At 36.3% G+C, this 18,471-nt stretch overlaps 1 protein-coding gene across 2 annotated transcripts in view; it reads left to right on the top strand.

The window, feature by feature from the left end:
• Positions 1 to 18,471, top strand: part of LOC132848919 (immunoglobulin superfamily member 1-like) — a 324,244-nt gene that overhangs the window by 148,301 nt on the left and 157,472 nt on the right. Inside the window, exon 12 of one of the 2 annotated variants that reach the window (XM_060875012.1) lies at positions 7,414 to 7,683. The exons of the other annotated variant lie outside the window; for it this stretch is intronic. Coding sequence (XP_060730995.1) covers positions 7,414 to 7,683 — 270 coding nt within the window. The remainder of the gene's footprint in view (positions 1 to 7,413; positions 7,684 to 18,471) is intronic. 2 annotated transcript variants of the gene reach the window in all.

The raw sequence follows: 18,471 nt of genomic DNA on the forward strand, positions 1-18,471 counted from the left end.
GAAGCATTTTGTCGCATTTTCTCCTTTGGTTCGGGTTAATTAGCAAAATATGAAAACAGAAATTGTGCTTGTATCAACATCAAAACAGGTTGCAAAAGAACTCTGGAACATTTTATTGTGGTGAGAAAACAATCCAACCTAACAGACCTGTGTCACTTTACCCAGCATGTTTGGTTAGCTATATAAATACATAAACATAGTGGGTTATTGTAAACATTGTAAACATAGTACATAAATAGTGGGTTATTGTAAACATAGTACATAAATAGTGGGTTATTGTATCTGGTAGATCTTCAGTGACAAAGAATTCTGTGCATGAGCTTCTGATCTTCTCTCTATCTGAACTCTTACTTTCATTGCTCTGACATTATGCATTGTACTGTAACCATTCTGAGTAGTACAGGAGGTTATACATTGCACCAGGATGACAAAACATGTCTTCTGAGCTCTGACCTCATGTCTGGAGTTATCAGCAAATTAAACTGAAATTATATATTGACAATCTAATCTGTGTGCATTTCCATTCAGTACATTTGTAAAAAGACGATCAAATCAAATATCAAACATCAAGTAATTTAAACAAATCAATAAAGGACAACAAAGTAGAGCATCAAAAAAATAATGTTTTTGGCTTTATGTAGTATTCAGTGGCCAATATAGACATCCTTCTTTTCAGTGACTTTCATGATCCTCTCATCCATAGAAATAGTGTCTTTATTTGTTCATGTTTATTTTAGCTGAAACAGACACCACAGCCTCCCAGATACTGTTCAGAGATCTATATTATTTTCCCTCACTGTAAATCTCACACTTGAGAAGTGCGCAGTTTGGTTTAAATCAGGTGAGGAAGAGGAGCAGGTCATTATTCTGTCATCTTTGAAGCCTTTCCTGACAAACCAAACAGCTGAGTACTTGGATACATGTGATGGATTATATGTGCATTAATGATGTTTTTATTAAAAGTGTAAATAAGCAGGTGATTAAAGTAGACTGGGTAATACAGAATGTTAATTAGACCTCCTAATGAGAACGATGAGATCTCGAATTAGTGTAATGTGTTCAAATAAAATGAATGATGTACATTTATGTGTTTTGCTGCAAACACATTTGTTTATTTTTAGGCAAAACACAAAGTTTTAAAAACAAAACAAATTGTTAATGTTCCCACTATGTCTACAAGTAAATAGATTATCTGTAGATTTGCATTTTGTTGTTTTATTAGAGACAGATTAGAGAGCGGGGAGTATGGTGGATTATTGGTATAGCACGTTCACCTCACACCTCCAGGGTTGGGGTTCGATTCCTGCCTCCACCTGTACTCCTCTCTTGTCTTCTTTGCACTCTCACTCTTTCTCTCCTCGAGGTGAGAGCATCTGGTTTAAAAAAAATTATAAAATACCAATTAATCATGTATATTTTCTAGAAAATGATTACTTAGAAATGAACAACTTTAATAAAAAAAAAGATTTTACATTTTTATATTTTAAGCATTTATTAATTGACCAATAACTGTCTGTTTGTTTGTTTGTTTGTTTGTTTGTTTGTTTATTTATTTGTTTGTTTGTTCATTTATTTGTTCATTTATTTATTTATTTCAACTTTCTTATGCATTTCTAACTGGGCTACAAATAGAAGAAAAGGCTACACTAGTAAAGTAACATTAAGAAAAGTCGACGGAGGCAGATATAATGTAAAATCACAGTTTATTGAGAAGTAGATGTGAATGAAATGAGTAAGGTGAAGTTCCAACACACACACACGCCGGGTCACAGGTTGCAAACCAACGATACCTAGATCCTTCGGTGGACGACGAACTCGGGAAACTACTGGTAAAAAAAGATAGAGTGAGGTTAGTAGATACAGCATATAGTTGTAGCTAGCATTTACGAGACTGGACAGTGCGTGTGTGTTTGAGAGCGTCTTTTATGTGGTGAGGTAATGAGGGGTGCAAGGTGACGGTGATTAGTACAGTAGACCTAGTTATTGTTTTTCTAAGATCAGTACCATTTTAAATCTGATTAGTGCAGTAAAGATTACATTACTGCTGAACTGTGTGTTTCATCTCTAACAGAAAACCCTAAAACTGGACTCCCAACATTATAAGATGTGTAAAAGTGTAAATATAATAGGTTCAATTCAGTGGGAGTGTTTGATAGAAATGACACGACTTCATTCATGTATCGTTTCATCATATAAAGTGTGAGATCAAACTCAAACAGAAAGTTTTATTGCTCATTTCATTTACACTGTATTTAACCAGGTAAAGTCTTGTTGAGATTAAAGATCCCTTTTCAAGAGAGACCTGGGCAAGAAAGCAGCATGCCAAATTTCAATAAGCAAAACAGACAAGCAGCTATATAATAGAGTTAGCATAGCATCATAGCATCCCAAAAATAGTTTCCATATTTTCACAACATTTTTATATAATTTGGAACAGCTCAGTGTTCATGTTAATTGTGATCTTCTTAAACACAAAACGTAAAGAGAGGAAAAATGAAGGGATATGATGGCTGTTTGAATGGATTCATTAAACATACCACAGCTCTGGTTAAATGATGCATTGATGGATTATATGTGCATTAAAATATGTTTTTATACAGAATGTTACTCAGATCTCCTGGAGAGAATGCTGAGATCTCTTGTGTAATATGTTCCTATAATTACAATGATGTACATTTATGTGTTTGTTTGTTTGTTGTTGTATTTTTAAGCAAAACTCAAAGTTTTAAATACATGTTTAATGTTTCCACTATGTGTTCCAGTAAATAGATGTTCATGTTCTGTTTTAATTTTTTTATACAAAATAATCTTTACTCTATAGATCTATAACAATAAATTACTGTAGAGCGAGATTAGAGACCTGCATCATCACACTGCACTTATTATCTCACTTATGACCCTCACTTCAAGATGTTTAGCCTCATTACAAAGACAGTAATAATGTGAAATAAAGTGATTAGTGTAGTAAAGACTACTTCACATTCTGACCTGTTTCATTTCTAACAGAAAAACCTAAACCTGAACTCACATCAAACCTTAAAGGAGCTGTACTGAGAGGAAACTCAGTGACTCTGTACTGTAGACTGACACCAAAGTCTGCTGGATGGAAGTTTTACTGGATCAAACCCACACAGAGCTCTGAGACTGAGACTGAGACTACATCAGACACCTACACCATCACCTCAGATAAAGTCTATGACGGAATTAAGTACAAGTGCAGAGCTGGAAGAGGAAACCCAGTCTACTACACAGACTACAGTAATGTACTCTCACTAACTGTTAATGGTGAGTAAGAGACTTTCTGTTAAATGATTCTGCACAACACTGAACATATAAACATGTGAATACAGTCAGAATATAGCAACATTTACACGGCTACTTAAAATGAAAACTGTCAGATAAATAATTCTATTAAAGTTAAAGACAGACAGTTTGAACACAGCTGAGCAGGACTGGTGTGAGGTGAGCTGGAAAGATAGTGACACAGCACTAGTTTAGCTTTGGTAGAAAATGTCAACAAATCCTTTTTAAAAACCAAAACCAAAAAGCATTTTAAAAGATGCAACCCATCGCAGGGCACACACACACACACACTCTCATTCACTCATGCATTCACACACTACGAACAATTTTCCAGAGATGCCAATCAACCTACCATGCATGTCTTTGGACCGGGGGAGGAAACCGGAATACCCGGAGGAAACCCCCGAGGCACGGGGAGAACATGCAAACTCCACACACACAAGGCGGAAGCGGGAATCGAACCCCCAACCCTGGAGGTGTGAGGCGAACATGCTAACCACTAAGCCACCGTGCCCCCATCAAATAATCAATTTATACTCATTCGATCTGTATCTTTAATGTGCAGTTTTTTGTTCAATTGCTGACATTCAGAATTTCTGAAGTCTTGTCTTATTAAAATAAACATGATTATTAAAGACAAAGTAATTCAGACAATAAATTGTGTTGAGACAGTCAGTACAGAATCCTGATTATTTTTAGGTCTGAGTCTGTATTAAAATTGTGATCTACATTTACTTCATCAGTGGTGATTGTTGTCTGACAGAGTTTCATCATTTACATGTGAGCTGATATACTGTATCTACACTCTGATTGGTTATCTACAGAATAGAAACAGTAATGATTTGTTTGTTTCTTACAGAGAGTCCTAAACCTACAGTGACTATAAACCCTGATACTCAGGTGTTCATAGGAGAGACTGTGACTTTCAGGTGTGATGTAGAGGAAGGAGGAGACACTGAGTGGACGTACGACTGGTTTAGGGACAGTAACACGTACCCATATTACACAACAAAGGAGTTCAGCATCAGCTATATTACACCCCTAGACCGTGGTCAATACACCTGCAGAGGGAGGAGGACAAGTGACTATCAGATGTCAGAGATGAGTGATTCTGTTACACTCTCTGTATCAGGTGAGTCTGTTAATGAAAGTTATAACTTTTATGTAAAAAGTCTCACTATTTTTAGATTTTGTTCCAGTTTGTATCATATGAAAAAATGATTTTTCTTCTTCTTCTTCTTCTTCTTCTTCTTCTTCTTCTTCTTCTTCTTCTTCTTCTTCTTATTATTATTATTATTATTACTTTTTTCCCTATTTTTAAGTAACTGGTTCTTTTAATTAATAAAGAATCAGTACAACATATTAGATATTCTGATGCTGTGACATTTTTCCTGGGCTATTATTCAAATTGTTAAAATGAAAGAGATTTATGGGCCACACATAATTTTTCACCTAATATTTAATCTGAATCTGTTATGATTTTAGATTGAAAATAGATTTCGAAGTTCCCCTGCTGTCATTTTTAAAGAAAAGATTTAAATGATTGAATGAGATTTAAAACAACTCTAATGTCTGCACTATGGCTCAGAATATAAGACACAATTTATAAACATCATCAAAAGCAAATTAACAGTTTGATCATCATTTTAATTCTATTTATTCAATGTACAGCATATAAACTATGTAATAAAGTTATATAATAACTTTAGGATTCCGGTGCAGGTTTTGTCATCCCAATCTGCCAACAGCAAAATACACTTTACTACAACTTGAGGTGGCAGTAAATTAAAGTAGTGTCAGATTTAGATTAAATAACTGTGACACACATTTACAATAAAGTACTGTGATACCTTAATGTTATATTAAATAACAAGTGTCCCAGGACACTTTTGTATTTTGCTGATGTATAACACAACTGAGTTGAAGGGTTTTGCCCAATAACATCTTGGTGGTGCTGGGATTTGAGCACACAAGCTTCTGAAGTGTTCATCTGAGCCTTAACCTCTGAGCCACAACAACTACACCAAAACAACACTGCAATTAGCTTGCACTGATTCAACTACTTCTTAAGAGTCAAGAAGATTTTATTGTCATTTTAACCCTGTATATTTAGCTGACGCAGTGAAATGGAAACATTTCTATAGTGAGTCAATGCAATCTAGTTAAAGTATTTGTGGTGACACAGTGGGTTAAAGTTCAATAAAATATAAGAAGGTTGTCTGTTCTAATCCCAGAGATACCAAACTGCCTTGATTGGCTTCTTGACCAGGATTCTTCAGATTCGTTATATATTTAATTAACCAAATGACCAAATGTAAATGTGTTATTTTATGCTACACATAATATTCCATAACTGTACTGTAAATATATGTAACGCCCTATTCCCCTCAGATTAAATGGGATGGGCCCTGGGTGTGTGGGTTTAGGATCTCTCCTATTAAAATACATATACAGATGTTATCTATACATTCATTCCAGCAATCTTTGATATAAAATAGACACCACAACAACATTGAAATTATTGTAACTGTACCCAATTTAATTGAAACGGAAATAAAAATAAAACCATGATACTTAAAATAAAACAAAATATGATTCAATATATTTTGAAAATATAAAACAAAAATATGAAATGGTACCCCTAGGCTCTATCAGTTCATTAACAGTTTACTAAAAAAAATAATTCCAAAAGAAAAAAACATAGCAGGCCTGAGTCGTGGCAAGGGAGTGGTGTGATGAGGCAACCCAGTCCCACGGCAGTTGGTCACATAGGTTACGAAATATAATCTATTTGATTCGTGTTCGCGGAGACGGAGCTCCCTTTTTTAACGTGTCAAAAAGCACAGAGTTTCAATCTAATGTATTTCAATAGGAAGCATCTTTCGTGTCTGCACAGCGTTTTTCTTTCCACCACGGTATTTTCATCAAACGCGCATGTGAGTGGTATGAAAATACCTCAAAGATTCCCAGTAAGAGCAAGATCATTTGAGTAAACAATTTGTGTCAAGTTCACTCTCAAAATGGCAGGGAAAAAAGGTGATAATCATATGTGCCCATGTGTATGATGTGGCTCTTAGCGGTAACACAGTAAAAAATGGTCTCTTGGTCTCTGACTGGTTGGCTTGGCATCTTGCGCCTCTCTTCAATTCTTTGTGTTCTCACTCTTTCTCTCCTCGTAACCGACAGCATCTGGTTTAAAACAATTATAAAAGCCCAATTAATCATGTATATTTTCTAGAAAATGAGCACTTAAAAATGAACAACTTTAACAAAAAAATTAAATAAACATTTTTACATTTTAAGCATTTGTCAATTTACCAATAACTGTATTTATTTATTTATTACAACTTTCTTATGCATTTTTAACTGGGCTACAAATAGAACAATAGGCTACACTAGTAAAGTAACATAACAGTAGTAAAAGATGTAGGTCTAGTTATTGTTTTTCTGAGATCAGTAACATCACAGAGAAAATCTTTTCATTTTAAATCTGATTAGTGCAGTAAAGATTACATTACTCCTGAACTGTGTGTTTCTTCTCTAACAGAAAACCTAAACCGGAACTCACAACATTATAAGATGTGTAAAAGTGTAAATATAATAGGATACATTCAGTGGAAGTGTTTGATAGAAGCGACATGGTTTCATTTATTTGACATTATTTAAGAGCTGTGGTCAGAAGTTTTATTGATTATTTGATTTAATCTTTATTTATCCAGGTAAAATCTCACTGAGATTAAAAATTTTTAATCTTTCACTACTGTGATTTTACAGTAAACAGTTAAATGACTGAATAAGATTTATTTATTTTTTTTTTTAAAGAAAGAAAGAAAGAAAAAAGACTTAATGTGTGTAATATGGTTCAGAATATGAGACACAATTTATAAAAGATGAGAAAAATAAATTCAATGGGCAAGTCAGTGACCTTTATGTATCAGTTCAATGTTTATTTTTATTTATTCATTTTAAATCAATTTTCTGCATATAAACAATGTGGAACCTTTACAAATAAACACTGTAACTAATTGCTTAATTAGGCACAAAGATTAAATTACTGGTTATGTTGTAAAAGTGAATGAAATACAGCTCTTCATCATTTTATATCAACAGGAAAACCCAAACCGACTGTGACTGTGACTCCTCAGAGCTCCGTCTACACTGGAGACAATGTTACTCTGAGCTGTAATCTGATGTCCACTGGATGGAAGTTTCTCTGGTACAAAGGACCGACATGGAATTCCCAGTACATTGGAGCCTCAGACACCAAAACACACACTGTGAGAGTCTCTTATGAAGGACGAGTAAATTACTACTGTATAGCACGCAGAGGAAACTACTACTACTCAGAGAGGAGTGAACTAGCCACAATTACAGTGACAGGTGTGTCATGTTTTCTACTTTTACACTACAGGTTTAATGTTAGGAAGACAATGAAAACCTAATTATTTTATTGTTTTAATAATTATATATATAATGGATTTCAAAGTTTCACTGATGTGATTTAACAGAAATGATTGAATGATTGAATGAGATTTAAAACAACACTAATGACTGCAGTATGGCTCAGAATATAAGACACAATTTATAAACATAATCAAAAGCAAATTAACAGTTTGATCATCATTTTAATTCTATTTATTCAATGTACTGCATATAAACTATGTAAAATGTAACAATGCAATTTTTAATACAACACTATCTACACTGCATACATAATTATTAGGGTATTTATGTTTGTCATGAGTAATTTTACTTTTAAAGAAATACACTGTTAACAGTTTTTTTTTATTTCATTTTACAAAACATCTTTAACAAAAAAGTGAGATCTGAGAACTTTATCACATATCTGTGTGTACAGTTATTACACCATTATATTATTATAAGGATTTTATCCACTTAATTCAAAGTGAAATATCAAACAAGAAAAGTTTAAACAAATCAATAATGGAAAACAAAATACAGCATGAAATAAATAATGTTTTTGACTTTTCATAGTATTCAGTTTCCAGTATAGACATCCTTCTTTTCAGTGACTTTCATGAGCCTCTCATCATAAAATGGTGTCTTTATTTGTTCATGACTTATTTTAGCTGAAACAGACACCACAGCCTCCCAGATACTATAATTAGACCCAAATGCATGGATAATATAAAAAGGGGATTATTAAGGAAATAAAACTACAAATACATGGAAAACACAAGGGAGACTAGGCAACAAAATAAAAAATAAAAAATAAAACCAGGAAACATGACATACAAAAACAGAAGCACATGGCACAAGACAAATCCTGCCAGAACATCCCCCTGGTCTTCAGACAGGGAAAAGTCCAAACCGTATATGATATTAGTCATTAGTAAAGTCAGGACAAGAGGAACAAGATTTAAATCCAATGGACACACAGAGAGATCAAAACCCAAACTAGATCAAAACCAGAAATGCACAGAGAATAATTCCAACAGGTAACCCAAGACAGAGTCAAAGGGCAAAACAATGGTGAAAACAGAAAATAGATCCATTTAACCAACAAAAGAAAACTAATAAAATAAACAAAAAACCTCAGGGCAGTAAAGGCACAAAATAATCCAACAAAGTGTGGAAAGGTAGACAGCTATATTACCAGTAGCAATGAGTGTGGAAGATAGAGAACAGGGGTGCCAGCACTTCCGCAATGAGGATGTCAGAGCGAGATCAAAACTCTGTGTTGGCATTCTGAAGTGTATAATTATTAACAATTATAACATAAGAGTGAATAATTCGTGACATTCATTTTCTACCGCTTATCCGAACTACCTCGGGTCACGGGGAGCCTGTGCCTATCTCAGGCGTCATCGGGCATCAAGGCAGGATACACCCTGGACGGAGTGCCTACCCATCGAAGGCACACACACACTCTCATTCACTCATGCACTCACACACTAGGGACAATTTTCCAGAGATGCCAATCAACCTACCATGCATGTCTTTGGACCGGGGGAGGAAACCGGAGTACCCGGAGGAAACCCCCGAGGTACGGGGAGAACATGCAAACTCCACACACACAAGGTGGAGGCGGGAATCGAACCCCGACCCTGGAGGTGTGAGGCGAACGTGCTAACCACTAAGCCACCGTGCCCCCCTCACCATAATTCGTGACAATTAATCTAAAATAAAAACTTTGTAGGGAAAAAAAATATTAATCTGTTGGATTATACACCAAATGTCCACTAAACGTCTACTAAATTGCTCAGTTGTATAAAAATAAAATACATTGTATGTTGATCTGAATAAGGGCATCTGCCAAATTTAATCCAGGATCTGAACCTTGGGCCGAATTCAAACCGCTACAGAGTATAAAAGAGACAATCCCAGTCCACCCAATCAAATGCTTTTTCAGGATCAAGTGATGTTAGTACCTCTGGGGTATCGGGAGGGGTGGGATCATATAATATATTATACAGTCATATGCAAAAGTTTAGGAACCCCTGACAATTTCCATGATTTTCATTTATAAATATTTGGGTGTTTGGATCAGCAATTTCATTTTGATCTATCAAATAACTGAAGGTCACAGTAATATTTCAGTAGTGAAATGAGGTTTATTGGATTAACAGAAAATGTGCAATATGCATCAAAAAGAAATTAGACAAGTGCATAAATTTGGGCACCCTTGCCATTTTGTTTTATTTGAATACCTGTAACTGCTTAGCACTGATTAATTGTAACACACAAATGGTTTGGTGGCTCATTAAGCCTTGAACTTCATATTCAGGTGCATCCAATCATGAGAAAAGGTATTTAAGGTGGCCAATTGCAAGTTGTTGTTCTCTTTCACTCTCCTCTGAAGTGTGGCAACATGGAGGCCTCAAAACAACTCTCAAATGACCTGAAAACAAAGACTGTTCTACATTATGGTTTAGGGGAAGGCTACAAAAAGTTATTGCAGAGATATAAGCTGTCAGTGTCCACTGTGAGGAACTGGAAGACCATAGGCACAGTTCTTGTTAAGGCCAGAGGCAAAGGTGAAGGATGGTGAGAACGGTCAAAAACAGCCCACAGACCACCTCCAAAGACCTACAGCATCAACTTACTGCAGATGGTGTCACTGTGCATCATTCAACATTTCAATGCACTTTGCACAAGGTGAAGCTGTACAGGAGAGTGAGGCGAAAGAAGCCTTTTCTGCACACATGCCACAAAGAGTCGCTTGAGGTATGCAAATGCACATTTGGACAAGCCAGCTTCATTTTGGAATAAGGTGCTGTGGAGTGATGAAAAAGATTATTATGAGTTATTTGGTCATAACAAGGGGCGTTATGCATGGCGGCATAAGAATACAGCATTCCAAGAAAAACACTTGCTACCCACAGTAAAATTTGGTGAAGGTTCCACCATGCTGTGGGGCTGTGTGGCCAGTGCTGGTACTGGGAATCTGGTTAAAGTTAAGCGGTCACATAGATTCCACTCAATATCAGCAGATTCTTGAGAATAATGTTGAGGAATCAGTCACAAAGTTGAAGTTACGCCGAGGCTGGATATTTCAACAAGACAACGACCCAAAACACTGCTCAAAATCTACTCAGGCATTTATGCAGAGGAACAAGTACAATGTTCTGGAATGGCCATCCCAGTCCCCAGACCTGAATATCATTGAACATATGTAGGGTGATTTGAAGCGGGCTGTCCATGCTCGGCAACCATCAAACCTAACTGAACTGGGGATGTTTTGTAAGGAGGAATGGTCCAAAATACGTTCATCCAGAATCCAGACACTCATTACAGGCTATAGGAAGTGTCTAGAGGCTGTTATTTCTGCCTTGGAAGGCTCTACTAAATATTGATGTGATTTTTCTGTTGGGGTGCCCGAATTTATGCACCTGTCTTTCGTTTTGATGCATATTGCGCATTTTCTGTTTATCCAATAAACCTCATTTCACTACTTAAACATTACTGTGTCCTTCAGTTATTTGATGGATCAAAATGAAATTGCTGGAAATTGTCAGGGGTTCCTAAACTTTTGCATATGACTGTATAGCTGTCATATATTAAATAATGTTTTTTAATAAATCTTGTTTGAGGGTAATATAGATTCCAGTGGATGGGCAAAAATCTCAGCCAATAACTTAATATTTACATACAAGAAAGAGAGAGGTCAAAATGAACTGCATTCTAAAAGACTCGATGTAACTTGTAACACTGTCCCTCAAAGATATACTGGGGTGCCAGACAGAGATAAATACTCTGTCAATTACAGTAAGGATTGTAGTCCAGTCAGAAGGAGAGTGAACAAAGGACACATGTATCTTAAGGCATACACATATCCCAAATCTTAGAAGAGCAAACCAAATAAGGAAGAAACACAACTTTTCACCATAATGCAATATTCAGTGTATTCAATAATAACAGTGCACCAATTCCATCACACCACATAACACAATTCTTTAGCAATAAACACCAGTTTCTTTCACCAACAACAATTTCTACTTGTCCATCTGTCTCTGTCCACTAGCAGTTGTCCACATACATGAAGTAGTCACTTGTCTCCAGAACAACAACAGTCCAACAGAATCACATGACCTGGGTTATCTCACTGTCTCTATCATTTATTTGTATCTTACTACATTCCCCTTGCTGTAATAACAAGAGGATAAATACACAAAGCGCTCTGAATTTCTAGTTGAAATTCTTTCATGAAAGTCTGTACTCTATCAGATTATCTCACTGACCATCTAAAACTTGCGTTCCTACAAGGTTTGAAGATAAACAATTCAGAATTTTCACCTCACGACCGCTCCATAAGCCCGCTAGCATATTGCTCCTCTCTTGTCTTCTTTGCACTCTCACTCTTTCTCTCCTCGAGGTGAGAGCAAAAATTATAAAAGACCAATTAATCATGTATATTTTCTAGAAAATGATCACTTAGAAATGAACAACTTTAATAAAAAAAAAAGATTTTACATTTTTATATTTTAAGCATTTATTAATTGACCAATAACTGTTTTTTATTTATTTGTTAATTTGTTTGTTTGTTTGTTCATTTATTTGTTCATTTATTTATTTATTTATTTATTTATTTATTTATTACAACTTTGTTATGCATTTCTAACTGTGCTACAAATAGAAGAAAAGGCTACACTAGTAAAGTAACATAATATTAAGAAATGATGTCAGGGACAGAAGACGACGGAGGCAGATATAATGTAAAATCAGAGTTTATTGAGAAGTAGATGTGAATGAAATGAGTAATAGTGGATAAGTCCAGGTGAAGTTCCAACACACACACACGCCGGGTCACAGGTTGCAAACCAACGATACCTAGATCCTTCGGTGGATGACGAACTCGGGAAACTACTGGAAAAAAAAATAGAGTGAGGTTAGTAGATACAGCATATAGTTGTAGCTAGCATTTACGAGACTGGACAGTGCGTGTGTGTTTGAGAGCATCTTTTATGTAGTGAGGTAATGAGGGGTGCAAGGTGACGGTGATTAGTACAGTAGACCTAGTTATTGTTTTTCTAAGATCAGTACCATTTTAAATCTGATTAGTGCAGTAACGATTACATTACTGCTGAACTGTGTGTTTCATCTCTAACAGAAAACCCTAAAACTGGACTCCCAACATTATAAGATGTGTAAAAGTGTAAACATAATAGGTTCAATTCAGTGGGAATGTTTGATAGAAATGACACGACTTCGTTCATGTATCATTTCATCATATAAAGTGTGAGATCAAACTCCAACAGAAAGTTTTATTGCTCATTTCATTTACACTGTATTTAACCAGGTAAAGTTTTGTTGAGATTAAAGATCACTTTTCAAGAGAGACCTGGGCAAGAAAGCAGCATGCCAAATTTCAATAAGTAAAACAGACAAGCAGCTATATAATAGAGTTAGCATAGCATCATAGCATCCCAAAAATACTTTCCATATTTTCACTACATGTTAATTGTGATCGTCTTAAACACAAAATGTAGAGAGAGGAAAAATGAAGGGATATGATGGCTGTTTGAATGGATTCATTAAACAAATCACAGCTCTGGTTAAATGATGCATTGATGGATTATATGTGCATTAAAAGATGTTTTTATACAGAATGTTACTTAGATCTCCTGGAGAGAATGCTTAGATCTCTAGTCTAATATGTTCATATAATTACAGTGATGTACATTTATGTGTTTGTTGTAAGGTGGAAACACGATTATTCTTAAGCAAAATTCAAAGTTTTAAAAACATGTTTAATGTTTCCACTATGTGTTCCAGTAAATAGATGTTCATGTTCTGTTTTATTTATTTTTTATACAAAATAATCCTTACTCTATACATCTATAACAATAAATTACTGTAGAGAGAGATTAGAGACCTGCATCATCACACAGCACTTATTATCTCACTTATGACCCTCACTTCAAGATGTTTAGCCTCATTACAAAGACAGTAATAATGTGAAATAAAGTGATTAGTGTAGTAAAGACTACTTCACATTCTGACCTGTTTCATTTCTAACAGAAAAACCTAAACCTGAACTCACATCAAACATTGAAGGAGATGTACTGAGAGGAAACTCAGTGACTCTGTCCTGTACACTGACACTACAGTCTGCAGGATGGAAGTTTTACTGGTCTGAAAATACACAGAGCCGTTGGACTGAGACTGAGACTGAGACTGCAACAGGATTCTACACCATCAGCTCAGATAATGTCTATGACAGAATTCAGTACAAGTGCAGAGCTGGAAGAGGAAACCCAGTCTACTACACAGACTACAGTAATGAACTCTCTCTAACTGTTATTGGTGAGTAAGAGACTTTCTGTTAAATGATTCTGCACAAAACTGAACATATAATCATGTGAATACAGTCAGAATATAGCAACATTTACACAGCTGCTTACATGATAATGAGAACTCTTTCAGATAAATTATTTTATTAAAGTTAAAGAGGGTCAAAAAAGACACTGCGATGGGTTGGCACTCCGTCCAGGGTGTATCCTGCCTTGATGCCCAATGACGCCTGAGATAGGCACAGGCTCCCCGTGACCCGAGGTAGTTCGGTTAAGCGGTAGAAGATGAATGAATTAAGTTAAAGAGTGACAGTGTGAACACAGTTGAGCAGGACTGGTGTGAGGTGATCTGGAAATCAAGTGACACAACACTAGTTTAGCTCTGTTAGAAAATGTCACCAAAACCTGTAAAACTCTTATAACAAGCTAAAAGGGGTTTCATAAAGTTACTGCTTCAGAAACATCAAAATGCTCGTTCATGTTAAATAAACATTCTTATAAACTTATCAGGTCTATATAAAAAAAGAAAAACAACTATTCACATATTATAAATCTTTAAAGCACATTTAATCTATAGAATCAATTTTTTTAATATCAAATGGTGCATGACATCTTTTATCCAAATTTTAAAGTTTGGTGGAAACATTTCCTTTCATTTGAAGCAAGATGCCAAAAACAAAGCAAATAATCTACAGTCTCTGTTAGCATTAGCCAAATTAGGTAACAGAATGAAAACACTGTGATATAAATCTTAAACAGCAAGGGCATGACAGGAGTGTAAATCTGGATGAGAGGAACAAGGCTTAAATCCCAGTGGACACAGAGATCAAAACCAGAAGCCCAAACTAGGTCAAAGCCAGTAATCCACAGAGAAGAACTCCAATAGGTGAGACAAGAGTGTGAGTCGAAGCGCAAAACAAGGTCAAAAACAGAACATAGACCCGTTTAAAAAAAACATACAAACAAACAAAAAATCCTCAGGGCACTAAAGGCACAGAATAAGCCAACAAAGTGTTTAAGGGTACACAGCTATATATACCGGTAGCAATGAGTGGGGAAGATAAAGAACAGGTGCCAGATGAGGACATTGTGGCAAGATCAAAACTCTGTGTTGGCATTCAGAAGTGTAAATGTGTTGTTTTGGCAAAGCATGTGACAATAAGTCCTAACTTTGAATGAAAAAATTTATATTAATCTGTTAGACTGTCCACCAAGCATCCACTACTGCACCATTAAGCAAGGCCCTTAATCCTCAATTGCTCAGTTGTATGAAAAAATGTATAAGAGCATATGCCAGGGGTGGCCAACCAGTCAGAGACCAAGAGCCACATTTTTTACTGTGTTACCGCAAAGAGCCACATCATACACATGGGCACATATGAACATCACCTTTTTGTCCTCTGCCATTTTGACACAAATTCACTCACCTGCGCGTTTGACGTAAATTACTGTATTGAACTCAAGGGAAGCGAACACGCATATTAAAAAAGACACAAATACAAACTTCAATATGAACATAAGAGCCGCATGAAACTGGGCAAAGAGCCACATGCGGCTCGGGAGCCGTGGGTTGGCCACCCCTGGTATGCCATAAATGTCAACTTTTGAAATACTGAGTAAGGGGTCTGACAAATACAGAAACATATTATCCACATACAAGAATACTTTATGTTCAGAGAGCCCTCTTTGTACAGCTTTGAAACAGCAGTCTGACCTCATTTGCAGCTGCCAATGGTTCATTCACCAACACAAACAAAAGAGGTGATAACTGACAGATGAGTTTCTGCAAGGTAGAGAAATGAAAGGTGATAAATTGCTATTTGTATGAGTAGCTGATGAAGGAGAGGAATAAAGAACTTCAGGATCTGAATCTTGGGCCGAATTCGAACTGCTACAGAGTATAAACGCTTCAAATGCTTTTTCAGGATCAATGATGTTAATAACTCTGGGGTAGGGGTCGGCAACCTTAACCACTCAAAGAGCCATTTGGACCTGTTTCCCACAGAAAAAAAACACACAGGGAGCCACAAAACCCTTTTGACATCTAAAATGAAGATAACACTGCATACACACATGGACAAAATTGTTGGTACCCTTCGGCCAATGAAAGAAAAACCTCACAATGGTCACAGAAAAAAAACTTTAATCTGACAAAAGTAATAATATATAAAAAATTCTATGAATGCTTTTCAACCATGCTTCAATGGAATTATTTAAAAAAATAAACTCCTGGAACAGGCCTAGGCAAAAATGATGGTACCCCTAGAAAAGACTGAAAATAATGTGACCAAAGGGACATGTTAATTCAAGGTGTGTCCACTAATTAGCATCACAGGTGTCTACAATCTTGTAATCAGTCAGTGGGCCTATATATAGGGCTCCAGGTAGTCACTGTGTTGTCTGGTGACATGGTGTGCACCACACTCAACATGGACCTTGTCTCAGGAGATTAGAAAGAAAATTATAGACAAGCATGATAAAGGTCCCTGGTGAAGAAGGCCCGGCAGTGACTGTAAAATCTGAGACGCTTGAGGGACTTCAGACTACCCTCTCGGGTGCTAAAGACTTTCTACACCTGCACCATTGAGAGCGTCCTGACGGGTAGCATCACTTCCTGGTTCGGGAACAGCACCCTGCAGGACAGGCGAGCCCTCCAGAGGGTGATGCGGTCAGCTGAACGTACCATCCACACTGAGCTCCCTGACCTGCAGGACATCTACAGCACGCGGTGCCGGACCAGAGCCAGGAAGATTGCAAAAGAGCTCAGCCATCCCAACAATGGACTCTTTTCTTTGTTGCGTTCAGGGAAACTGAACAAGGAATTCTGCACCCTGAAAGCAAACACAGAGAGGATGAGGAGAAGCTTCTTCCCGCAGGCCATTCGGATCTTAAACCAGGAGACACCCAGGATCTAGAGGATCTAGCTCTGGACCTCTCTCTACATCCCCACTGTTCTATGCACCCACCCACCCTTTTTTTTTTTTTTTTTTTTTTTTTTTTTTGCAGTGACACTTTAATTCTGGACTGTCACTGTCACTTTAACTCTGGACTTGCACAGCACAGTGCCACTTTATACACTATTTACAGTACACACCATACTGCACCTGGACACTTTAAAGACAATTTTTAAAAACCATACACATTTATGTATATTTATGCATATGTATATACATTATTTCTTCATCTATATTTTTATATAGATTTCTTATATAGTTTTCTTATATAGTTTATACTTTTTATTATTTTATTTCTTGCTTTTTTTTATTGTTATACCGGACAGTTGCATAAAGCATTTCACTGAATATCGTACCCTGTATGTATGTGTATGTGACAAATAAAATTTTATTTGATTTAAAGGCTATAAGACCATCTCCAAGAGACGGATAATCCGAATGGTAACAAAAGAGCCCAGAAGTATCGTGTGTATATAGTTTTTTACCTTTATGGAAAGTATAGAAAAAACTGTAGTGTGTTACATTTATGAAATCAATGAACTGCTACCGAGTAAACGAAATTTTATTTCTGCAGGCAAACAAATATTTTGAACAGTTTGAACTAACCTTAACAAAAAAGACGCTGGGTTGAAGGTTACTTTCACATAAAATGTTCAATGTCTAATTGAGTCCTCTTCATATTCATGACATCAAAATTTTAAGTTGCCGGCTGCAGCAAACTAAAAATGCCGTCTGCTTCTGTGTTGTCATCATTTAATCGCGTACTGGAGCATGTAGTCAGCTGTCAACCTGAATAAAAAAACACTATTTCACCGAACAATGTAAAATATATATTTGCAAAATAATAGGCAATTAAAATATTAAATTTTCTTGCTTAATGTGACTTTTGCTCATGAACCTCAGTGCACAGCATCTCCACATCAGGGCTATATGACATCACCTTCATCTTCACACAGGACTGTAAGGTTTCGTCTGTAAGTCGTGAACAGTGGTTGTTTTTAATGTACTTCATGTTGGAGAAGACCTGCTCACATATGTATGTGGATCCGAAGATCAAAAAGACTCCAAATGCGTACTTTTTCATGTTTGTGTAAGTGTCAGGGATGGCATTCCATGTTTCAAACACAAGTTTGTCTGGCTTGGGAAGGTTTTCAATATCACTCCATTTGTGATTCTGAGCAAGAATGGCCTTCTGGCGGGCAACATCTTCAAGTTCAGCCGTCAGGAGATTGAACTTGGACACCCATATATCTTTGTCGGCTATGTCGGCCAGTTCCATCTCAAGATCGGGTTGACTTACACCTGCAAATGCAGTCATGTTCAGTAGGGATGGATTGATGGTCAAGGGAGTGACAGGGTGTGTTTTTTTTTCCTCTCTGAACTCACAGAATCGTTTCCCAAACGATGTTTGCATTGCGGTGATTTTAGACTGCAAATACTCAGAATTGATCATATTGTGA

This window comes from Tachysurus vachellii, chromosome 7, assembly GCF_030014155.1.
Source record: "Tachysurus vachellii isolate PV-2020 chromosome 7, HZAU_Pvac_v1, whole genome shotgun sequence".
In the NCBI taxonomy this organism is placed as follows: domain Eukaryota; kingdom Metazoa; phylum Chordata; class Actinopteri; order Siluriformes; family Bagridae; genus Tachysurus; species Tachysurus vachellii.